This window comes from Triticum dicoccoides, chromosome 2A (genome assembly GCF_002162155.2).
Source record: "Triticum dicoccoides isolate Atlit2015 ecotype Zavitan chromosome 2A, WEW_v2.0, whole genome shotgun sequence".
NCBI lineage: Eukaryota > Viridiplantae > Streptophyta > Magnoliopsida > Poales > Poaceae > Triticum > Triticum dicoccoides.
The window spans coordinates 437,094,546-437,108,243 of NC_041382.1; the positions used below are offsets into that span (position 1 = coordinate 437,094,546).

General features: G+C 41.7%; 1 protein-coding gene across 1 annotated transcript; it reads left to right on the top strand.

Moving 5' to 3' along the window:
• Positions 1-4,484: 4,484 nt before the first annotated feature.
• LOC119354822 (transmembrane E3 ubiquitin-protein ligase FLY1-like) lies at positions 4,485-10,981 on the top strand. The gene is made up of 14 exons (XM_037621568.1): positions 4,485-4,919; positions 5,446-5,515; positions 6,225-6,352; positions 6,526-6,641; positions 7,684-7,744; positions 7,994-8,057; positions 8,140-8,217; positions 8,367-8,524; positions 8,618-8,677; positions 8,770-8,863; positions 9,383-9,550; positions 9,802-10,130; positions 10,517-10,633; positions 10,707-10,981. The coding sequence occupies exons 1-14, from the start codon at positions 4,767-4,769 to the stop codon at positions 10,806-10,808; spliced, it is 1,698 nt and encodes a 565-aa protein (XP_037477465.1). The 5' UTR covers positions 4,485-4,766; the 3' UTR covers positions 10,809-10,981.
• Positions 10,982-13,698: the final 2,717 nt, after the last annotated feature.

A 13,698-nucleotide genomic window follows, 5' to 3' on the forward strand; every position in this document is an offset into this window, starting at 1 on the left:
ATCTGAGATTGTGTGATGCATATCGTATAATCATACCCACGAATACTTGAGGTGACATTGGAGTATCTAGGTGACATTAGGGTTTTGATTGATTTTTGTCTTAAGGTGTTATTCTAGTACGAACTCTAGGGCTGTTTGTGACACTTATAGGAATAGCCCAACGGATTTATTGGAAAGAATAACTTTGAGGTGGTTTCGTACCATACCATAATCTCTTTGTTTGTTCTCCGCTATTAGTGACTTTGGAGTGACTCTTTGTTACATGTTGAGGGATAGTTATGTGATCCAATTATCTTATTATTGTTGAGGGAACTTGCACTAGTGAAAGTATGAACCCTATGCCTTGTTTCAACGCATTTCAATACCGTTTACGCTCACTTTTATCATTAGTTACCTTGCTGTTTTTATAATTTCAGATTACAAAAACCTTTATCTACTATCCATATACCACTTGTATCACCATCTCTTCGCCGAACTAGTGCACCTATACAATTTACCATTGTATTGGGTGTGTTGGGGACACAAGAGACTCTTTGTTATTTGGTTGCAGGGTTGCTTGAGAGAGACCATCTTCATCCTACGCCTCCTACGGATTGATAAACCTTAGGTCATCGACTTGAGGGAAATTTGCTACTGTCCTACAAACCTCCGCACTTGGAGGCCCAACAACGTCTACAAAAAGAAGGTTGTGTAGTAGACACCAGCCGTCAACAGGCTGAAAGACACACCGGGCCGGAAATTGGCCCAACACTTAAATGGGTCGCTAAAAGGCCGAAAGATGTACATCCTGAAAATTGGCCCATCCCTTGAATGGGCCGTTAAAAGGCCGAAATCACATCGGGTCGATATTGAGCCAAATATATAGCGGGCTGTTAACGGGCTCAAACTGACGATGGGCTGCAATGGTGTCAAATCTTTAACAGGCCGTTGACGGGCCGAATTGACACATCTCGTATGGGTCGTGGGCTTAAATGGACCTGACACAAGTAGGCCTTATATGGCCGGCCTGCTAATTTTTACTAGGCTAGCCTTTTTCACCGGAATGGGCCACTGTTGGGCTGTGCCTTGTGTCGACCTATCATAGGCGCCTCCTGTCCAATGAGTGGATGACATCTGTCCCAATGGTGAGCCAACACATGTTTCCTTCAGCCAATGAGTATTTTACACGTGGAAAATCCTCTTTGGTCCGGGCTATTAACGGGTTATCGGATCCAAAATCGGACCCGATATCTTAACGGTGACCCGTTACGGTGGATGCCACGTGTTGGTCACCCTTGACGGACGCACTTTCATGACGGGCCATTTATCATCATGGAAGTGGACACCTCCGTGATGATAATTTTGGTAATGTCATGGAACACTTCTACGACAACACAAGTATGACTATCTTGATTCTGTCATAAAATCGTCATGGATGTACATGCATGACAGAAAACATGACCTACTGTGACAAACATGTATCATCACGGAAGTGTATTTTTTTGTAGTGTTTTACGTGGCTGCTACGGGCTTCTAGCAAGAACCGTTCTTACCTATGGATCAAAACCACAACAATTTTTTGTCAAGTGTGCTGTTTTGACCTTCAACAAGGACCGGCCATAGTAAAACTCGATTCAACTAAAGTTGGAGAAACAGACACCCGCCAGCCACCTGTGTGCGAAGCACGTCGGTAGAACCAGTCTCATGAACGCGACCATGTAATGTCGGTCCGGGCAGCTTCATCCAACAATATCTACGAATCAAAGTAAGACGTTGGTGGTAAGCAGTATGACTATTATCGCCCACAATTCTTTGTGTTCTACTCGTGCATATATCACCTATGCATAGACCTGGCTCGGATGCCACTGTTGGGGAACGTAGTAATTCAAAAAAATCCTACGATCACGCAAGATCTAACTAGGAGATGTATATCAACGAGAGGGGAGAGTGTGTCCACGTACCCTCGTAGACCGAAAGCGGAAGCGTTTAGTAACGCAGTTAATGTAGTCAAATGTCTTCACGATCCAACCGATCCAAGTACCGAACGTGCGGCACCTCCGTGTTCAGCACACGTTCAGCATGATGACGTCCCTCGAGCTCTTGATCCAGTAGAGGGTCGAGGGAGAGTTTAGTTAGCACGACGGTGTGGTGACGGTGTTGATGATGTGATCTGCGCAGGGCTTCGCCTAAGCACTACAACAATATGACCGAGGTGGTAAACTATGAAGGGGGGCACCACCCACGACTAAGACTATTGATGTTGTGCTTTTGGGGTGCCCTCTGCCCACGTATATAAAGGAGAGGGGAGGAGGAGGCCGGCCAAGGGGGAGGCGCACCAAAGGGGGGGAATCCTACTAGGACTCCAAACCTAGTAGGATTCGTCCCCCCTTTCCTTCCAACGGAGAGGGGGAAGGGGAAAGGAGAGAGAGGGAGAAGGAAAGAGGGGGGTCGCGCCCCCTCCCCTTGTCCAATTCGGATTGGGGCAAGGGGACGCGCCCCACCTCCTGTGGCCTGCCTCCTCTCTTCCACTATGGCCCATTAGGCCTAATAACTTTCCCGGGGGGTTCCGGTAACCTCCCGGTACTCCAAAAAATCCCCGATCTTCTTCAGAACCATTCCAGTGTCCGTATATAACCTTCCAATATATCAATATTTACCTCTCGACCATTTCGAGACTCCTCGTCATGTCCGTGATCTCATCCGGCACTTCGAACAAACTTCGGTCATCAAAAACACATAACTCATAATACAAATTGTCATCGAACGTTAAGCGTGCGGACCCTACGGGTTTGAGAACTATGTAGACATGATTGAGACACATCTCCGGTCAATAACCAATAGCGGAACCTGGATGCTCATATTGGATCCTACATACTCTACGAAGATCTTTATTGGTCAAACCGCATAACAACATACACCATTCCCTTTGTCGTCGGTATGTTACTTGCCCGAGATTCGATCGTCGGTATCATCATACCTAGTTCAATCTCGTTACCGGCAAGTCTCTTTACTCGTTCTATAATGCATCATCCCGCAACTAACTCATTAGTCACATTGCTTGCAAGGCTTATAGTGATGTGCATTACCGAGAGGGCCCAGAGATACCTCTCCGATACACGGGGTGACAAATCCTAATCTCGATCTATGCCAACTCAAAAAACACCTTCGGAGACACCTGTAGAGCATCTTTATAATCACCCAGTTACGTTGTGACGTTTGATAGCACACAAGGTGTTCCTCCGGTATTCGGGAGTTGCATAATCTCATAGTCAGAGGAATATGTATAAGTCATGAAGAAAGCAATAGCAATAAAACTAGACAATCATAATGCTAAGCTGACGGATGGGTCTTGTCCATCACATCATTCTCTAATGATGTGATCTTGTTCATCAAATGACAACACATGTCCATGGTCAGGAAACTTAACCATCTTTGATTAACGAGCTAGTCAAGTAGAGGCATACTAGGGACACTCTGTCTGTCTATGTATTCACACGGATTTGTTGAAAAGATGCCTACTCATACGACAACGGCGGCGGAATTTCTGATATATGAACAACGAATTTGTTGTATCAAAGTAGTCATCCCAGAGAAGGAAATGCCTGCTCTCTCGGTTGTGATTCAACACCGGAAGGTAGCCCGGAATGGAGCCACGGAACAACGGCCGCTGGCTATTGAGGTGGTGATGGACCAACACGGCAACCAATATCTCCTCCTCGTCATCGGACGACGAATCGTCGGAGTCGCAAAGGAAATTGTGAAAAAAGAACTCGTCGGCGGAGTCCATTTTGTACCTTGGCAAACTGTCGAACAACTTGCAGGCGTCGACGAAGGAGACGACCAACGAAGGGAGTCGCGACGCGCAAGGACCAGCTAGCTGCCCTGCCGGGCGTCCGACGAGGATCTGACAGGGGTAGGGAGGCGACTTCTTAGTCGCGGTCACGACTATGTCAGGAGGGGGGGGGGAGCGGGGGTGGGAAGCTGTCGGTTCCCCGACGGCAAGACAGCGGTGACGGATGACGTGGGAGGTGGCGGCGTTGCAGAACGGATGTTGCGGCGCCGACAGCTGGCAGAGTCACCGAAAAAAATGAGCGAAGGCGTTGGTGTCGAAGGAGGCGGGCGAGGGTTTACTATTAGATGGGGAGAGGGCAATATGCCACCGATCAGCGAGCCCGGGGGGAGGCGAAGGCGAGCGCGCGTCTGTCTCATGTCCGCACTGACGTAAATCCGGTTCAAAAATGGACCGGGAATGGATCGCCCGCGGATGAAAAACGGACGCGCGTCCGATTGAGTCGCCCTGTTGGAGTTGCTCTAAAAGGGTTCAAACCTTTTGATTCAGACATTTGGAACAAATTTTGTGGAGGCGCGTTGAGCTGCTTCCAGAGTGCAGGCCAGGGCTCCTCTGGGGTTGAGAGTGATTGACCAGTCGGCCGCCCCAGAGCCAACCACCCCCACCCCACCCCCCCACACACGGCAGCGATTCCATTCCCCACCCCACCAGCAAAAGCGTTGCTTGGTGTCCGCCGAAACAAAAGTCGCCGTCGCCTCGCCTCGCCTTCGCCGTCATCTCCTACGCCCGCCCGTTTGACTCCCTCCATCTCCTTCCGTTCCCCTCTCCCTTTCCTTTCCTTCCCTTCGTCTCCTAGGTTTAGCGCCCCACGCGAACCCCACCGTACCAACCCACCAGCGGGCGTCCTTCCCGCAGCGGTTGCTCTGTCGGCTTCCTGCTGCCCCCGCTCCCTTCATGGTGGCCGCCGAATCGTGAGGCTGCGCTCAACGATCAGAAGATGAGGCGCTCTGCCGCTGTGCTGAGGGTCGCTGTGGTGAGCCTGGTGGTGCTCGGCCTCGCCCTCCCTCCCCTGGCCGCAGCGCTGCGGCCTCTCAGGGAGCGCGTCGCCTCCGCCGGAGCCGCGGCCTCCTCCGGATCGTGGGCCGATGAGGTCAGGCGCTGTTTGATTGTTAGACTTGCAAGTTTTCCCCATTTTCTCTAGTTAATTTATGCTAATTTGGCCCTCCAGATAGAGCAATTGGAAAGAGGAAAACTGGGCAACCTTATTTATTTTGGGCTTAATTTTGTGTTCGTTGGTGTAAATTTTTGTGGTGCGCTATACTCGTGCTTATATTGAACTTAACTTAATAGTCGTGCAACAGCAACGCGTGCTTTTAGTTCGGATTCCAACTAGACCTTTTCACTCCAGATAGTCATTTTAATTGGATGCCCTGCATGTTCTATTGACTGTACCTTTTCACCAAGTAATGGTGGGAGTTAAAGTCTGGCATGCATGGCTGACACTGCGGTCTTGATGCTTCAGTTCACTAGACAGTAGCAAATACTGATACAACAAGCAAAGGTTTTATCCATTTTTACGATGTTAGGGTTTACCAGCATCCATTTATCTAGAACTATGAATTCTGGTTATATGTATGGAACTCACCTTAATGCTCGTCATCGCTATGTTTATGCAGCATGCATTCTACAAGAGGGATGATAATGACATGAGCCCATATTCATGGAATATTACAGGAACATATAAAGGTACTCCCTCCGTTCACAAATATAATATGTTATAACTTTTTTCTGAATCAGATGTATATAGACATGTTGTAGCCCATATTGAAATATCGAAAACATCTTATATTTGTGAACAGAGGAAGTAACTCTTATCTGATAGTAGCTATGCACTAGTTTATTTGACCTATTGGTTTGTCAAGTTTTGTATCCCAGCAGGTTATGGTGTTAGCATGTCTTTTGTTTGATAACTTTGTGTTGCCACTGGTCCACTGCACAATTACATTAGGATGTGTAGCGGCCTTAAGGTCTTAATATCCTATGTACAGTGTGGGGCTGTAGGCAAGTGTTGTGAGGATTGCACTTAATTCCTTAAGTTCAGTATGTTGTGCGAATTTTACACGTTCAGTGCTATTGAATTTATTCTTTCGACGCTAAAAGTAAGCTTGTTTCTTCGGGCAGCATCATACAACTTGGTGGTGTCATATCCTCACTGCAGTTGGTTTGTTTACTACAGATGTTGAATTATGACATACGCAACAGATAAAGGATAATGGTAGATTGTATTTCCCTCCATGCCACATTCATAGATTTGTTTTGGTAACCTCAATCAACTGCTCACATGACACTTTTTCCATTTCTCATTACCCTAATTTGTTTTGTTATGTATAGGATGCTACTACTTACTTAATTGTCTGTGTGGTTTATGTACTAATGCCACCATTGTATGGTTCAGGAAGTTGGAGCTTTGCTGGTGCTACAAATGGTTCTTCTAGGTTTCTTGAGTTTGTGACATCTAAAGGTGACTCGGTTTTGGAATTACTGAGTACACCAACAAAGATAAGCGGGGTACACTATGTTCAGGTAAAGGAAGATCCTTTCTTATGCTTTATGTTAGCACGTGAAAACAATGTGTTTTTGTGTATGATGAGTCATATTTAACTGTAATCATGGGAATTATTGCGATGTTGACCTCTTTCCTATGCACGCTCTGCTGATCATTTTGCTTACCATGATGTGATAACTATTGTTGACAGGGAACAATAACATTCCATGATGTTATTGACAAATCTCATGATCGTGGGGTTGCTCAAATAAGGTTAGAAGGCGTGTATATATGGCCTTTTAGACAACTTCGTATGGTGGCAAACAGGTATATGTTCAACTTTATTGTATTATTTTTTGTCATAACTAAGAGGCTTTGTTTTTCTTTTGTGAGAGCTAAGAGACTTTGTTTGACTTTTGGTTCTCCTACCTTGGCATTATTAGTATATGCTACTAATTGCATCTACCTTAAACATCGAGGGCAACAAACTCTAATAATAAAAATAGCACTCCAGCAAAAAGACATATTTATTCTACTCTGCCCTCTAAGGACATTTGCCTGTTTCCTGAATGTAAACCTTGGTCAACAGTCAACAACCACCCTTAGCTAGCAAGTGCAGACCTCACAGACTTCTCCAAGTTCCAAGTCTCCTGGCTCATTGCCTAGTGCTCGTTGTATGTTCTGTAACAATTTCACAAATCAGTTCCAAGTCTCCTGGCTCATTGCCTAGTGTTCGTTGTATGTTCTGTAACAATTTCACAAATCATGATTCTTTTGTGTACATATACTAAGTTCAGTGACTCCCATGATACTTATGTCATGCTCCCTCCGTCCCAAAATAAGTGACTCAACTTTGTACCAACTTTATTGTACTCCCTCCGTCCGGAAATACTTGTCATCAAAATGGATATAAATGGATGTATCTAGACGTATTTTAGTTCGAGATACATCTCTTTTTATCCATTTTGATGACAAGTATTTTCGGACGGAGGGAGTACTAACTTTGTACTAAAGTTAGTACAAAGTTGAGTCACTTATTTTGGGACGGAGGGAATACATATTTTCATGTCAATTTTACGGCGTGCAAGCTTAATTTTTTCGACTACTATGAGTTAATGATTGCCAGGTTACCCATCAGATCCTCTTTTTTGTGTGCTATTTGTTGCATAACTGAATGCTTATAAGTAAGTACTGCAGTCAAGAGGCTCTTTAGTTATGACAAGGGAGGCCATGTTCCATTGTTCATGGCATTTTATTATTGGAGTATTAATTATGTATTGGCATATGCGAACATAGTCTTATGAGTGTAGGCAGTTTGTAGATCATCTTTTCCCCATACTATCTAACACAGTTGTATTGATATTTTTAGCGGTGCAGATGGTGAACCGCTTCAAGAAGAGGATTACTTCTTGTCAAATCCATACCATCTGGTAAGCAGACGAATTTTCCTTGTTTTATCGATGATTACTGCATTCCACAATCCTGTGTTCCACTTACTAGCTATCTTTTGATGTCAATGTAGTGCTATGCCACTTACATTCATAAAAATTATAACCAAGCCCTCTTAAAAGTTATTAACATTATTATGAAGTAAGTCTTGCCTGCTAACTACAGTAATAAGGCCCCTTTTAAAATTAATGAACATGCTGCTATATATTTGAACTCCTTACTTTTAACAGCTACGGATTTTCTCCTCTCAAGTTTTCCAAGATTCTTCTGAAGAGAAGAACCGAAGGAAGAACTGTAAGATTTTATTTCTACACTGAATATTCCCTAGCTACAAATGTGGATGTGACCTTGATGTTTGCTACTTCTTCCGTATCAGCTCTCACACATGACATGGAGAAACACTGTAACATAGAAATAGCCGCTAAAGTGGTCCGGGTGTCATCTAACCAAAATGGTAATGAATTTTCTTATGGTACTGCTAAATTCATTTGCCACTGGTAATTTATTTTCACCAAGTTCTATGTCTGCATATTTTAAATTTTCTCATCATCCAACAATATTGAGATACTAAGTGCGTGAGTAATAAATACTTATTATAATTAGAAGGAGAGCATGAGAAGTACCGATTGGAGGGCTTGATGGAAAGTCCATCAGTGGATGATGATGGAGAATGCTTCTCATCTATCTTACTAAATTCAACATCGCTGAATGTTGAAGCTTATTACAACAAAGCAGTTAACTATACACTGATGGTCACTTTTGTATCCTTGGTGGCTGTTTGACTTAGATTCATGTTTTTGTTCAATCCTATCTGGTCTCTTCTCTCTGTCAATTCCTTAACTGGCATATTATAGATCTCTTTTCTCCAAGTTTTGCTGCTTATTAGACAAATGGAACACAGCAACACCCAGTCAGTAAGTATTTTCCCTTTCTGTGATCATTTTTTTAGCAACACTAATGTCATCTTGCTCTACATGACTTACAATCCTATCGTTATTGCTCACAGGGAGCTGCTAAGGTGTCTATTATTATGATTGGGCAACAAGCTATCATGGATGCATATCTTTGTCTACTGCATCTGACTGCTGGAATATTGGTTGGTGAGTCTTATACTCGTGTCATATCAAATTTGTTTGCTTTTTTTGTTGTCCATGTTTTCTGCTGCTAGTGTACGAACTCTTCGGTGGTAAAAATGGGAATTTAGACATATGACACTGACAAGTGGATGGTGGTGTCTCCTGTTACATACATCCTGAATTCCTGATGTAAATCTGAGCTAAAAGCAAATAGTGTGCATGCTATGATAATACACTACTTACAAGTAAATATTGCGTAAAGAGATTTTGCTCATGGGATTTGTAAAGACATACCCATCGCCCAACAGGATGGGTCTGTGAAGTTTGCTAAATGCTAAGCGTCACTGGTCAGTGAAGTATTGTCAACACCACAAAAGATTTATCTGTTCTTCAGTGTTCTCTGAAAATTAACCTGCAAAGCTATTATAACTATTGTATCTTGAATTGTATGCGGCTTATTTTCTTTAAAATCATGTCATAATTATGTTTTTTGAATATCTTGCCATCTCTAACATTTTCATCACATGGTTTAACTTTCTACAGAGTCACTCTTTAATGCCTTTGCAACAGCTGCCTTCTTCAAATTCGTTGTTTTTTCTATTTTTGAGATGAGGTATCTTCTTGCTATATGGAAAGCAAGTAGACCATTGAACAGTGGAGAAGGTTGGGAAATAATGAGACGGGAACTTTCTGTTCTTTACAGCCGCTTTTGTAAGTTCTAAATATCATCTGGTTTCTTCATGCTTTCTTAAGAATCACAGTGGTAGGCCAACCTCTTGCAGTTAACATCGACTGTTGAGGTGTAAAAGAAAAGCACAATCAATCACATGATTACTGCCATATATTAGTAGAGTTAAAATGGCTCATTTAATGACAATATTTTTGCATATCCACACCAGTGTTGAACTTTTCTTTTACCAACTAACTATTAAGGCATACCTTGCTTTGCTTTGTTTCTGCAGACGGCATTCTTTTGGGAGGAATCCTTCTCATGTATGAGTTGCACAATTTCTTGCGTCCGCTTCTTTTCCTGATGTACTCCTTTTGGATTCCTCAAATTGTCACGAATGTCATCCGGGATACAAGAAAACCGCTGCACCCTCAGTATATTTTAGGCATGACTGCTACCCGGGTCGCCATCGCGCTATATATATTTGGTTGTCCTAGCAACTTCATGCGCATTGAGCCTGACAAGAAATGGTGCATAGCTGTGACAACATTCATGAGCATCCAAGCAGCTGTGCTGCTGCTCCAGCACTATCTTGGTTCTCGCTGCTTTATTCCTCGCCAGGTAATACTACTGTGATAATACCCTAACACATGCACTCCGTACTGTTGGATTCGAGGTTCATTTTAGTTGTCATTCATGTACTCCCTCCGTTCCTAAATATAGGTCTTTCTAGAGATTTCAACAAGTGACTACATACGGAGCAAAATGAGTGAATCTACACTATAAAATATGTCTATATACATCCGTATGTGGTAGTCCATTTGAAATCTTTAAAAAGACTTATATTTAGGAACGGAGGGAGTAGCTGTTTTTGTCTCTCAAAAGGTATTATAGCTGCCACTGTTGATATATTTTAAGCTTAGTTAATTCAATTCTCAGAGTATGTTGGCAATTCATTTTTAGTATCACAACATAATTATTTATCCTTTTATGGCTGCAATCTCCAGATCCTCCCTGAGAAATACTGCTACCACAGGAAGGTAGAGGATAGCACAAATCAGCCCATTGATTGTGTAATCTGCATGACTACAATTGATCTCTCCCAAAGAACAAGTGAATACATGGTAATTGTGAAATCTCTTGTTCTGTGACGTCATAGACATGCATGATTAAGTAGTTCTCACTGTCTTGTTGTAGGTGGCACCGTGCGAGCATATATTCCATTCGGGCTGTTTACAACGCTGGATGGACATCAAGATGGAGTGCCCAACTTGCAGGCGCTCTCTACCACCAGCTTAGAGGAACAATCCTTTGTACAATATATAGTTGACAAAAGTAGGTAGCCCAGCCAAAGTGCCTATATCTCAGCTCGAGCACAGATGCGTCCTTAATCTTCTCCATGTATGTATACTGGCCGGTATAAATATTGTATTTGAAACCACTTTTCTGACCCATGGAGACCCTTCTGCCCAGCACGGCGCGACTATTCCTCGCGTTCAGCGAGACAGGAGCGACCTCTCGCTGAAGGCAAATGCCACTTGGGCTGGCCCACGCGTGCGGGATTCACTAGCCTGTTTCTTGGTTTGCTTTTTTATATTTGTTTATAATTTAAAATATTCTACACATATATATTAGAAAAAACACTTCTCAAAAAACACATTTAGAAAAATGTTGAATGAGTATTTGAAAAATGTTGAATAAGTATTAAAAAATGTGAAACAAGTATCTAAGGAAGTTAAACACCCTCGCAAAAAATGTTGAACAATTATTTTAAAATATTGACCGAGTTAAAAATGTTGAACATGTATTTAAAAAAAGTTGAACAAAAAAATGTTGAAATAAGTATTGCTCCCTCTGTTCTTAAATATAGGTCTTTCTAGAGATTTCAACAAATGACTACATATAAAGCAAAATGAGTGAATCTATACTCTAAAATATGTCTATATACATTCATATGTGATTATTCATTTGAAATATCTAAAAAGACTTATATTTAGGAATGGAGGGAGTAGAAAAAATGTCGAATAAGTATTAAAAAAATGTTGAACGAGTATATGAAAAAAATGTTGAACAACTATTTGGAAAAATGATGAACGGGTATTTGAAAAATGTTGAACAAATATTTTAAAAATATTGAATGATTATTTGAATTTTTTTTGAACAAGTATTCAAAAAAAATGTTGATCTTGTATAAAAGAATGTAGAATTGAAAAAGAAACAAAAGAAAAAACATAAAAAAATGAAAAAAATCAAACAAGGAAAAATAATAAAATAAAATAAAATGAAAAACAAAGAAAAAACGGAGAAAAACCGGCTCAGATCGTCTCTAGTAGATCACGGTCTTGGTACTAACCAGTAACCGGAAGTTGGCAGTGCTGTTGTTCGGCCCTGCAGCGGTGTTAGCCGGGCTGGCCCATTTATCTGTTCTAATCTGTAGCTTTTTTCTTCTGTTTCCAAAATAGTGCAGGAGTTGTGAGTCGAACCATATTACTTCAACTTTTCCTTTCCTTTTTTCTATTTTCTTCTTCTTGGTTCGATGAACTTTTTTCTTGATGAACTTTTTTCTTAAAATTGATGAATTGTTTTTCAAATTCGATGATCTTTTTCCAAATTTGATGAACTTTTTCAAATCCGATGAACTTTTTTTAAAAATTTAATGATTTTTTTTCAAGATTGATGATTTTTTCTTGTCAAATTTGTGAACTTATTTCAAAATCGATGAACTATTTTTCAAACTTGATGAACTTTTTTGCCAAAGTCGATGAACTTTTTGCCAAAACCGATGAACTTTTTTCAAAACCGATGAACTTTTTTATAATTTCTTTCCAAAATTGGTGAACCTTTTCAGTTTATGAACTTTATATTAAAAAATGATGAACTATTTCCCCAAACCGATAAACTGTTTTGAAGTTTGTGTACTTTTGTCTCAACATCAATTAATGTTTTTAAATTCATGATTTAAAAAAAACAAAGTGATAATTAAATAGCGCGACCTTACTAGTTCATGTACTGCACTAATAAAACCACAAGTACGCAACGGTTGTGGTGGTCGGCTAAGCTCGAAGCCTTCGCGGGCAACGGAGTTCGATTCCTGGTGGGTTTTGTCAAGTTGAATGCCGATGCGGGTGTATCTTCTGATCATAACTGTGGCACCGCAGCTGCTATTTGTTGAGACAGAGATGGTTCTTACCTGGGCTCTTTAGTGCTTGTGATTCAAGGATTTGCTTGATGCGGTCACCCTAGAAGCAATAGTGTGTAGGGAAGCGTTATCACTTGCAGAAGATCTAAACTTGCAACACCTTCAAATTGCATCTGGCTGCACAGAAGTGGTGAACGGAATACGGGTCTATTCCGGAGGCGCTTTCGAAGGGATCATTGGGGAGATAAAGCAAAGAGAAATGTCCTTTATTTCATGTAATTTTGTGCATGAATTTCGAGCTACAAGCTTATAAGATAGCTAGGCTTTGTACTACTCTTCCCAAGGGGAGATATATTTGATAGGGGTCACCCCACGATGCTCTTGTTATACTTGTAAATGTTGATATAAGTTAATAAAGCATGCCTGTCTTTCCTCAAATAAAAAAGGCGCCGAACATGAGCTCCCGTGTTGTTCCCCCGCGCGACTAAGGTCCGATTCACCTTAAGCGCGAGGGAGGCTAAACTAGCACTCAAGCGCACCCTCGTGTGGGCCGGCTCACTGTGGAGGCGATCGCTCGATCGGAAGAGCTCCAGTTTCCCCCTTTTTTGGTCGTGGTTGGCCCGTTGACAATTGACTTTTTGTTGCAAATATTATATAAATGATCGTGAATTAAAAAAAAACTCTTAGGTAAAAAGTTCATGGATTCAAAAAAAGTACACCAGTTTCTAAAAATAAAAAAATATTTTAAAAAGTTAACCCACTTTGATTGTTTTTTAAAATTTTTGTAATTTTTTTAAAAGTTCATGGATTTAGAATTTGTTTGTAATTTGGAATAAGTTAAACAACAACAACAACACAGTCTTTTAGTCACGAACAAGTTGGGTAGGTTAGATGTAAAACCCATAAGATCTCGCAACCAACTAATGGTTTAGGCAGATGGATAACAAGCTTCCACGCACCCCTCCATATGTGCGCATGGCTAGTTCTTTGGTGATACTCCAGTCCTTCAGATATTTTTTTCTGTACTTCTCGCATGTCAAGTTCGGTTAC

Excerpts from the sequence above, each read along its gene's own strand:
- LOC119354822 (XM_037621568.1), top strand. The coding sequence starts at position 4,767 with ATGAGGCGCTCTGCCGCTGTGCTGAGGGTCGCTGTGGTGAGCCTGGTG. Across the intron at positions 6,642-7,683 it reads CTTCGTATGGTGGCAAACAG|CGGTGCAGATGGTGAACCGC; the intron begins GTATATGTTCAA and ends TGATATTTTTAG. Across the intron at positions 10,634-10,706 it reads AAAGAACAAGTGAATACATG|GTGGCACCGTGCGAGCATAT; the intron begins GTAATTGTGAAA and ends GTCTTGTTGTAG.